Below are 11,121 nucleotides of genomic sequence, written 5' to 3'. Positions count from 1 at the left end.
GCAGCCCTCCTCTCCCTCACCTCCTGAGGTCCTTCGAGCCCCAAGGGGGTGGGATAGGATTGGTGGGTTGGGGGTGATCGGCAGTGCTTGGTGACTGGCCAGGGCCAGGACTGGGCGGAGCGTGGATACCCTCACAGGACCCCAGGGGGAGGAGGGAGGGGGAAGCGGCTGGTCCGGGCTCCGGCCTGAGCCTGGAGACCCAGTGGTAGCTCGCTGCTGCCAGTTGTCCGCTCTGCTCCTCTGAGACAGAGTGAGTGAACTAAGAAAGCTGTCTGCTTGTTGGAGAGACTTGCTTGGCTTGGAGTTCCGTTCTGCATTTAACCGGATCCAAGAGTGAGGCGAGCAACCTTCCGATCCAATAGGTGAGAAAGGCCATGGTTTGCCTGCATCTGGCCTGCTAATGGCCCCAATCCCTGGTTGGGCTGTAGGGAGAGGGGGCCTTGCACACACTGGTTTCCAGAGGGGCAGCCAGTGGCCCACTGTAGGGCACGGGCGTGTTGCTCAGCCCCGTTGAGATTCGGGCACTGGTATGGATGAGGAGAGAACTTCCCTCCGCCGCGAGGACGGAGCACGCAGTGGTGGCAACCAGCGTGGCGAGCCTAGCAGTGCCCGCCCACACTTGGTTGGGCCCAGAGGTGACTCAAACTTAGACCCTTTCTTGCTCCCTGCTATCCTTTCGGATAAGTCTAGACTTGCAAAGCCCCCAGAGTGGAAGGGGCTCCGTCCTGTCCGTGCTTTTGATCCTTTGTGGCAAAGATCAGCCAAACGCTTCTTTTCCAGCCCTCCACGCCAATCTTTTGTTTTTAAATAAAGAATTTCTAAGTTAAAAAAAAAAAAGATTTATTTATTGTGTATACAATATTCTGCCTGTAAGCCGGAAGAGGGCACCTGATCTCATTATAGATGGTTGTGAGCCACCATGTGGTTGCTGGGAATTGAACTCATGACCTTTGGAAGAGCAGCCAGTGCTCTTAACCTCGTAGCCTTCTCTGCAGCCCTTAAAGCAAGTTCTAAGGATTGAACTCAGCTCCTCATGCTTGCAAAGCAAGCACACTAGCCACTGAGCTATTTCCTCTGGCCTCCATCCCAATCTTTAACCAAGAACTTTGCCCAGTACCACCCTGGGGGGTCAGGGGTGGGTCCGGGGCCTGGAGGGGGGGCTGGCCACAAACTTGGGAAAGAGGCAATGGTGGCCACTTTCCTTTTCGTTTCTAGGCCTTCCTTACGGAAGAGGGAATATAGACCCTCCCTGTACTCCCTTGAGGTTCTGTTAGTTACCAGAGATCCCAGAGCCTGGAAACTATTGTGTTCCTGTTAATTTGTTCCTAGGAAGCCTGGGATGCACCAGCTTGGAGGTCTTGAATCCACAGAGCTTTCACTGACTGTGTTCCAATGGCCTGTGTCTGGGCAAAAGCTGATGTTATTCATCTTTTAAATGACAGACCGGGCAAGAGACAGAGTCCAAACCAATTTGCTTCTTAATCATAACTTCTGTCTCCAAGTAGAGGCAATATGTCTGATTAGGTTCTATATCCTTTCTCACAGGGCTCTGAGCCTGGGGATTGGGGCTACTTCCTGAAGAGGTCTGGGCCCACCCTGGACGTACCCTGCCAAAGCAAGTTCTAAGACAGGTTCCATAGGAGGGACCTGGTCGAGGAGGTGACTCTACTGAGGTTTGAAGTTTTCCAATACATGGTGGAGGCTGGAAGGGCCTCCCACAGTACACGCAGGGCTCTGTGTATCCGTGTGCAAGATTTGCGTGTTGAGGAATAGTAGTTAATTACCCAGAGGGTGGGTGCGTGGGTAGCAGCTTGAGCCTGAGTTTGATCTGGAGTTTGAGAGAGCTGCTGGAGGAAATAGTACGGTGTGTGTGTGTGTGTGTGTGTGTGTGTGTGTGTGTGTGTGTGTGTGTGTTTCATTTTAAAGCTTTCCTCTGGCTTTCGGATGGTGCTGGAGTCTGGGAGGCCTGTCTGAAGACAGGATACTTACTGCCTGTCTTCAAGTTAGAAACTCTGGGAGTTATGCTTTGGATCCAGAGCTTTGTCACTCTGTCACCTGGGATTATGCGTCACTTCACCTGTCTGACTCTTAAGTCCCTTTCAAATGGAGATCCTGGATGAATATGTGGTTCCAGGGTGTCTCGTTGCATGCGAATACAAGCGGAGGTAGAAATAGCGTGAGCCCCAGTCTTAAACCTGGTTTCACCACTTAGCCAAACCCGGAATTCCAGGAAGCACTCAAGCAGGAGGAGGCCTCTCTGCCCCCTGACGTTTTTTTGTTTGTTTGTTTGTTTTGTTTTTGGGGTTTTTTGTTTTGTTTTGTTTTTTGGTTTTGTTTGTTTGTTTGTTTTTTGTTGTTGTTGTTGTTTTTTTTTTTTTTTTTTTTTTCCTCTAGTGTCTTCTGCTAATGAGCTGGTACCCACGCTAGAGAGAAGCAGTCTTAGCCGGTCACAGCCCGGTGACCATTTGCCGGGCGGGGGGGGGGGGGGGGGCGGTTGGCGATGACAACCAGGCTAGGCTGGGAAGGCCTTACAGAACAGGTAGCTTTTGAATCAACAAGTGAGGGTTTGTAGAAGACCAAAAAAAAAAAAAAAAAAAAAAAAGGGTGGTGGTGGTGTAGGGCTTTGCCATCTTTTGTACAGAGAAATAGCCAAGCAAAGGCAGAGGTCCCTGGGGAGCGACAGGCATCTAGGCTGAGAAGCTGCCTTTGTAGATGGGGCACAGTGGCAGGGGCTTGGTCCTCAGTCGGAAGCTGTACTCTGATGCCTGGCATGGCAGTTGTTTAGGGTTGTGGTGCTATTTAGAGGTGGAGGCCAGAGGCCTCGTGGGTTTGACTTATGCAGGGTGAGGTGGCTGGCCACTTAAGGAAGAGGAGAGACAGTGACTGCCTGTCCAGGGGTGACTGTTGATTTGATGCCAATTCCCAATCGGCCATAGGTTAGTATGATGTAGGTAGCAGCCTCCCCTTGGCTTCTGTCACCTTCCCAGATCCTAGGGGAGCTTGTTCAGGGACCGGAATGGGACACTGGGAACCTGAGGCCTCCGGGGATGACTTTTGAGTTCTCCTGTACCCTACGTATCTTACCATCTCTTCTCTGAGCCTGCAATCACCCCCCAGAGGCAGGGCTGAACGCACACCAAGACCTGGGCCAGCCTAGGCTGAGGCCTTGCTTTCTCTACAGGATCAACACAGGGCCCAGCTTGGAGTAACATCAGCTTCCTCTCCATGTTACAAGCCCAGGCCCAGGGCCTTCACAGTTGCATGAAATCCGGTGAGGTTGGTACCCAGTCTTCAAATCCCTTTTCTTCTGCCCCATGCAGCCTCTCCCTGTGTTCTCACGTGCAACTTCCAATCGGTGGGAATTTGACAATTTACCCCCAAAGATCAACTGGAAGGAGAAAAATAGCATTTGGGGCCTTGTCTATCTCCCAGTTGATGATACTCCTTGGGTGGAAGCATGCTGAAGGTCCAGGCCTCACTGGTACCAAAGATGTCATGAAGGAAGCCAGGAGTCAGACCCCGGGATCCAGCCTTTTTGTCTTCCCACTGGCCAAGCACTGCCGTCCAACTCCCTGGTTTTACAGGGTGGTCAGACATAGTGGCCGAGGATGCGTGGGACAGGCTGAGGTGTCCTTTGGTGACATGGTCGCCTTCTATGTGCATGATACATCTTTTAGGCATTTTTGTTTGTTTGCGTCTTTGTTTTGAAATCAGGACCTTACTGCATAGCCCCAGCTGCCCTGTAACTCAACTATGTGACTAAAGCTGGCCTTGGACTCACAGAGATCCTCCTGCCATGGTCTCTTGAGTGCTGGGACTAAAGGTGTGCACCACTATGTCCAGCCAATACTTGGTGTATATCACACACACACACACACACACACACACACACACACACACACACACACACACCTGGCTGCTGCAGCCCACCCACAAAGGACGGACAGGTAAACATATTTCAGCCCAGCATTGCCTGCTCTAAGCAACTGCCCCACTGTCCGTTTGTAAGTTGAGACCAACAGTGGTTTGAAGCGAATACTGGGTCCGATTCCTGGTTCCTCTATTTCCTGGCTGAATAGCAGTGCTGGTGTTTGTCTGTGTGACAGGGATAATATCCACCACAGTTAAGGACTGTATGGAGCAGGAGTGACATACGACAAACGTTGGAGAGCTGATGTGCTTAAAATACCGATTCTGTAGGGAAAGCCAGGCATGGAGTCCCCGAACTTCTAATTTTCAGAGCTAAGTGGTCAGAGGGCAGGACACTTAGGAGATTTCCATTCTTGACGGAAGGGAGTGAGGTACAAGGCTGCCTGGGGTTGAGGCACAGCTGGTTGATATGAAGGCCTGTCTTAGGTGGGTGCTGGGCAGTGAACCAACCAGTAGCTAGCTCCCTGCCCCCTCGGCTTCTGTGCCGGGGGTTCCCTGTTGAAGTTGTTAGCAAAAGCTAGAAAGTTCTGTGGGTCAGGAATGCTATAGCTCTGTACCAGGACCTTGCAACCAGACCCAGGGGGAGCGTGGACTTCAACCTCTAACCCCAGAGAGGTGTCCACAGAAGAGGAGGGTGGCTGCAGCCTCACCAGCAGACACCAACAGTATGTTTGAGAGGTCAGTGCAGACTACCGTGGACCTGCTGGGTGCCAGGCTTTCCCACCTGCATGGAAAGGGACATGAAGTCACCACCTCTAGGAAGTTTAGAAAGCCGCAGCCACTGTTGACCACCAGGGAGTAAGTCCTTACTAAGGAGAATATGCCATCACTACATTTTTTCCTCAACCTTCACTTCCGGGCCCTGCAGAGATTCCAGTAGGTAGCACTGGCTTGCCAGCCAGTCCCAGGTCCAGCAGTCAACCCACATGGCTTTCTTGCTGGGTCTCCGTGGCTGCCTCCTTGCCTCCAGGTCTCACTTTGACCCCAGCTAGGGAAGAGTCCATAGATAGGTTAAGAAGCAGGCACTCTGTCCCTAGCCGCTCACACCTTATGTTTGAATTTTAAATTTTCTCGGTACTCTCTGAAGGAGGCCTATGGGTAGCCTGAGGTGTGAGAGGCCAGGAAGGAGGGATGGTGGGAGCCTGTGAAGACAGAGACTGCTTTGTTCCACCGTACAGGGGCAGGCCGCTGGATGTGTGTGATGCAAGGAACAGGGTGAGGTGGTGGGTCCCAACTCCTGGGCCTTGCTCTCCTGTTCTGGTTCCTTTGCTGCCCCTCTGCGCCTCCATCATCTCCAAGGGCTCCGCAGCTCGCGGGCCTGGACTTCTCCGTGTTTGCGGACAGTGTGAACCAACAGCTGACTGTTTAGGGAACACAAAAGAAGGTCCAATCCCTGAGGGATTCAAGCAGGCAAGCGAGAAAGAAGGGCATCTCTCCGACTCCCAGAGGCCTTATGTCTGGGAGACAAGACGTTGATCTCTGTAGTTTCACAAACAATCCCCGAGGGCAGTGATAACGGCCCTGTCTCATGGCGGGTTTGGGATGTGCTGTAGAGAGAGCCCCCTTCGAACTGCCAGGCTCCATCGCCTTCACACCACTGATGCTTTTTCTTAGAGTCCCTATGGACTTGACATCGTGGGTCCTAAATAGCTCTTGGCTGGCCTCACAGGACCCGCTATCTAACAAGCCAGAGCTATGTGAAGTATCTTGCCTTGTGTTCTGTGGGTCCTCCAGTGTCTTTGATCTGCAGGTCAGGGTTTGTAGACAAGGGATCTCTCTCCTCTCCAGACGTCCTCGGTGGCCGCCTGCCTGCGCTTGTCTGCGTGTCTTTGCTCCCACGGTGGAGATCCCAGAATGGAGGATCAGCAACATGAATACTGTTACAGATGAGGAACTCAAACTCCTGTGGGGTGTGTGTGTGTGTGTGTGTGTGTGTGTGTGTAAATCACGAAAACTTAAGCCTCCTGGGTCCAGGATGTTAGTGATGTCGTTGTGAGTGGGGGTGGGGGCCCTGATGTCATCACCGACTCAGCCACCACAGCCAGGCTTATTCCTGTACTTTGTGCTTAGTGAGTGCTTTGTTCAGATTTAAAATCCTGTAACTCCCAGGTTGGTACTAAACCCCTTATTGTGAAGAGACTCACGGGGGTGGGGTTGGGGAAGGCTTGCTGGTGACCACAGCAGTCTAGGGCAGAACAGTGGCTAAGACCTATAGTTCCCAACTCTCCCCTGGGACTTGTCGCAACATCGGGTTGCCCTCTGCTTCCTTATCAGCGTCCCGGAGTGTGACGAAGCGTGGTTGGGGCACTGTGTCTGACATAGAACAGCCCACCCTGTGTATCTGTCGGTGTCCTGGCCACTCTGGCCATGTCCCCCATAGGGGGGTGATGTCTCCAGTCCACACAGCAGCTCTTCAGAGGACTGGCCTCCCCTCTTCATCTCCCCTGTAGTGTCTCCATAACACACTGGTTAGCAGCTGACCATTGGGATCCTGTAAGGAGGGGTGGGACAGTTGGCCTCATTGGGCAAGCTCAAAGACTACACGAGAGGGCCTTGTGTCACTTCCTGTTTCCCACCGGAGATCCCCAGGGCCTAAGTATGACAGCAGGGGCCCTGGGAGATGTTCATGGCACAGCAGAGCGAGGCTCCGGGCCTGGTGCGCGCGTATCAGCCAAGTTGGCCAGCTGGGACTCCACCTGCACTCCTGTGCCCTTTATCTCAGTGTGAGGACAGCTGCCTCAGTCCAGATTCCTCAGGGAGGGCTGTGCTCAGCTTATCACAGATGCAGTGCTCAGTGGTTTGCTGGCTTGTGTGTGAGGGCGGTAGGACAGACATGGCTGCCCTATGCTGAGTCCAGGACTGGGGCCCAGAGGGGAGCAACATCTGGGCTGTGTTTGCCAGGCCGCCGCCGCTTACGTAAGCTAGAGCTCAGGAGGAGCTGGCTTGGCATTTCGTGGACACATTGTATAATCACCCCTGGGAGCCAAGGGGTGATCTTGGGGCCCTTTGTGGTGTTTGTTTAAACCCCAGGCAGGGTGGGTAGGACCTGAGCAGCTTAGCTGGTGGGGCTGAGTAGGGGTGGGGGTTACGGGTGGGGGTGGGGGTAATGAACTATTGAAGAGCTCGCTGGGGGAACAAAGGGGGCCTGGAGCAACTTAATATTTTTCTCCCGGTGCAAACATTGGAACGCTCTGTCCTGCCTGGCCTGGGATCAAGCCCAGGATGCACCTGGGCCGGCTTTAATCCTTGAGTTGGTCTCTACAAAAGAAAGGGGTGGGTACGAAAGGGCCCCACGGTTGGGTTGGGGAGAAGGAGCCTAGCCCCACTTCTCCCTGACCCAGGACAGAGCCAGAGGGCATGCAGATCAAGTGGCTGCCCCTTTAAAGTTTCATGCAGGGCCTGTAATGCTACCCAGCTGCTCCCCCACCACCAGCCTAGAAGGTGGGCAGGTCCTCACCCCTCCCACTTCACCCCCCCCCCCATTTCTTTCCCTGGAGGCCTGAGGAAGGGAAAGATGCCAGAGGCCAGGCCACCCAGAGGAAGAGCCTTCTGTCTCCTGAGTGGCCACCTAGCAGGGGAAGGGGTCACTTAAGAGGTTCTCACTGCATCACCCTGCAGCACCTGAACGCAAACCTTCAGGGAGCCTGGTGTGGACCCATGCCGCCCTTGCGTGTGGTGGCAGCATACGCAATGCCGGGCATGTGCAGTGGCTTCTGTTGTCATTTCACAGAAGGCACTGAGGTAGAGGGGCCAGGTGGCTTGAGTTGCAGCGTATGTCTGTGAGGAGAGCCCCTCCTGGACGGACTCTGCCCTGCTTCCCATTAGGCCTGCTGGAGGCAGGAGGCAAAAAACAGAAGAACCAAGCCGACCCGGCTCTGATTCCGCCCTGTTTTGTGCTGGGTTGGTGGCGAGGCACTTGTTCTCCCTGGGCCTTTGTTTCTTCTTCTGTACAATAGGGTAACAAGCCAGCTGCCTTTCACAGTTAAAAGTGGGGGACCAGAGAGACGAGCCAGCTGTATTAGCTGGAAGTAAGGCGCAGGCAAGCAAGCAGAGGCTTAGGGTGGTGGATGAACTACAAGCATAATTTGGAGCATGGACACAGGATCTCCGAGGAGAAGGCAAGATGCTACTGCCAGAGAGCCAGCTGAGGCAGAAGAGCTGAGGGCAGTCACTGCGGGAAGGGTCAGCTCAGCTCCTGCTGGTTGGCAGCAAAGGATCCTGGCTCTTCTGGCTACTCCGCCTGGCACCACCATGCTTAGTAGTATCCGAGCCTGTCTCCAGCCCTTCGACGCTCACTTCTGTTTTGGTCAGATGGACACGGGACTATGTCTTGTAGGTGGTTGTAAGGGTTAGAGCAGACTGCTCAGAAGCAGCCAGCTCAGCTCCTAGCCTCTGGCATCTTTGTGGTGAAGCCCCCAACGCAACACCTGCACTGTGAACTCCTCTCTGGCATACCCAGGTCTCAGGCATCTTCTGAGCTCTGGGATCTCCAGCAGCCTCCGAGCCCCAGGGTCTCTGGCATCCTCCGAGCTCCAGGGTTTCCGGCAGCCTCCAAGCCCCGGATCAACAGTTTTAGTGAAACCATCCAGTTTAGCAGATGTCACAGTAAGGTGTCCAGGTGCCCATGCTTTGACCAGAGCAGGCCACTTGGCCTAAGCCTTGATCATACAGTTGTGGGGACTGAGGCCAGAGACAAATGGGAACTAAGGGTTTGGAGTGTTCCTGAAGGCCGGGAGCTGTGACAAGTCTCACGTGGGCTGTGTCTACAGGGCAGGATACAGGTGTCTGGCACATCCACCCCTCACCTGTGGCTCTCTTTCCAGGTGCTGCCATGTTGTGCTCCCTGTTCCTGCTGCTCCTGGCCACGGGAAGAGCGCAGACAACTCGGCCATGCTTCCCTGGATGCCACTGTGAAGAAGAGACTTTCGGCCTCTTTGACAGTTTCAGTCTGACTCGAGTGGACTGCAGCGGCCTGGGCCCCCACATTGTGCCTGTGCCCATCCCCCTGGACACAGCCCACCTGGACCTGTCATCCAACCGGCTCGAAACTGTCAACGAGTCAGTGCTGGCAGGGCCAGGCTATACCACACTGGCTGGCTTGGATCTCAGTCACAACCTCCTCACCAGCATCACACCCTCGGCCTTCTCCCGCCTGCGCTATCTGGAGTCACTTGACCTCAGCCACAACGGCCTGGCAGCCCTGCCGGCAGAGATTTTCACCAGCTCCCCCTTGAGTGACATCAACCTGAGCCATAACCGACTACGAGAAGTCGCCATATCTGCCTTCGCCACCCACAGCCAGGCCCGGGCACTGCACGTGGACCTATCCCACAACCTTATCCACCGCCTGCTCCTCCATCCAGCCCGGGCCAGCCTGCCAGCGCCTACCATTCAGAGCCTGAACCTGTCCTGGAACCGGCTTCGTGCTGTGCCCGATCTCCGAGACTTACCCCTGCGTTACCTGAGTTTGGACGGGAACCCTCTGGCTACCATCAACCCAGGTGCCTTCGTGGGGCTGGCAGGCCTCACCCACCTGTCACTGGCCAGCCTCCAGGGTATCCTCCAGCTAGCACCCCATGGCTTCCGTGAGCTTCCAGGCCTGCAGGTCCTGGACTTGTCAGGCAACCCCAAGCTCAAGTGGGCAGGAGCCGAGGTGTTTTCAGGCCTGGGCTTGCTGCAGGAGTTAGATCTGTCGGGCACTAGCCTGGTGCCCCTACCTGAGATGCTGATCCATCACCTCCCAGCTTTACAGAGTGTCAGTGTAGGCCAAGATGTGCAGTGCCGACGCCTGGTGCGGGAGGGTGCCTATCACCGGCAGCCTGGCTCCAGCCCTAAGGTGGTCCTACACTGTGGAGACACCCAGGAATTGGCTGCCAGGCGCCCAGACATCTTGTGACGAATGGTGTGGCCTGGGGCCACTTGACAGACTGCTGTCCTGGGGCTTGCTCAGGTCCCACTAATTTATATTTTAATGTGCCAACACCCATGGAGAGTCTACAGGCCTAAGTGGCAGCACCTCAGTAAAGTCGTGAGCCAGGGATGGTTTTTGTACCTAGGGCCTATAGTCAGAACAAAAGCTGCTCATTGGTCTCGGTGGCTCACCTCCCAGAACTCGGAGCAAAGGGACTTCGATGCCAAACTAAACTTTGGTCCCTTCCTGAGTCCTGCCTCAGTTGTCCCTAAGTGCCTTCCCTTTTTGCCCGGGCTGACCTGAGTCATGATGGAAGGATTGTGGGTGGGCACCACCACTGCAAATGCTGACTCAGGTCTCCTGGGCTGAAGGTCCCTCTGAGCCCAGTGTCTAGTCACATTTTTGCTTTGGGCCCACAAGGCCTACTTCTTCTTTTTTCTCATGGGATCCTGGGTAGAATATTCATTCTAGAAGGACCTGGAGAGAAAACCAAATCTACCCTTCTTGTGGGGCAGATGGAACAAGAGCAACAAACATGTTGACCTGGGGTGGTGTGAGAGCCCAGCCTCCCATTGAGGTTGGGGGTACTTTACTCTCTGCCCTCAGTCCCCTCCGCTTGCTAGTTCCCCATTGTCTGTGCTCCTTCCCGCACTGCCCAGAAGCAGCAACAACATCAAGGTCACAGAGGTGGGACTCTAGGTCCGGTAGCCAGCTTCTGGTGTGAGCAAAGTCCGTCTAGCTTCCAGAGCCTCAGGAAGCTTGGGACTTAGCAGTCACAAGCCTGCCAGTTTTTTATCCTGGGGTGGGAGTCCCCCAGCATCAAGACTGGAAACGCACACATTTTCCCCAGAGACACCGTCTCAAGATGCTTTCCTAAGAAGCCAATGCGATCGTGGCCATCTGGCAGTGAACTCCAAGGGGCTTGTGGACTTGGTGTGTGTGGGCCAGAGCCCAAAGGCCCATCTCACCCTCCCAGGAGTGCGGCAGGAAGGGTCTCGACCCCGTGTGCATTATGCTCAGCCCCAGGGCCACATCTCAGCTCTCCAACCTTGGATTCTTCCCTTCATCTTCATTTTATAAGAGTCGTTGCCTTTTTTTTTTTTTTTTTAATGAACTGTCACTTTTAAGCCCCCACCTCTGCTGGCCGGGGATGGAAAAGAAGATAAACGTATTTGTTTACTTTTCTAAGACTGTGTTCTGGGTGAGTGCTGGAGGTCTTGGGAGGAAGCCGGCTGTTAGTGACCATGTGGGCGTTGGGGCTGGTCCCAGAGATGCTTACA

The 11,121-nt window shown here is 54.4% G+C and overlaps 1 protein-coding gene across 1 annotated transcript; it reads left to right on the top strand.

The window, feature by feature from the left end:
- The first annotated feature begins 1,187 nt into the window (after positions 1–1,187).
- On the top strand, positions 1,188–10,356 carry Tsku (tsukushi, small leucine rich proteoglycan). The gene is made up of 2 exons (XM_051148994.1): positions 1,188–1,673; positions 8,754–10,356. The coding sequence occupies exon 2, from the start codon at positions 8,762–8,764 to the stop codon at positions 9,824–9,826; it is 1,065 nt and encodes a 354-aa protein (XP_051004951.1). The 5' UTR covers positions 1,188–1,673; positions 8,754–8,761; the 3' UTR covers positions 9,827–10,356.
- The last annotated feature ends 765 nt before the right edge of the window (positions 10,357–11,121 follow it).

The sequence above is a fragment of the Acomys russatus genome, chromosome 7 (genome assembly GCF_903995435.1).
Source record: "Acomys russatus chromosome 7, mAcoRus1.1, whole genome shotgun sequence".
Taxonomy (NCBI): Eukaryota; Metazoa; Chordata; class Mammalia; order Rodentia; family Muridae; genus Acomys; species Acomys russatus.
The sequence above is the reverse complement of the archived record's forward strand: the minus strand, read 5'-3'. Positions and strand labels throughout refer to the sequence as shown.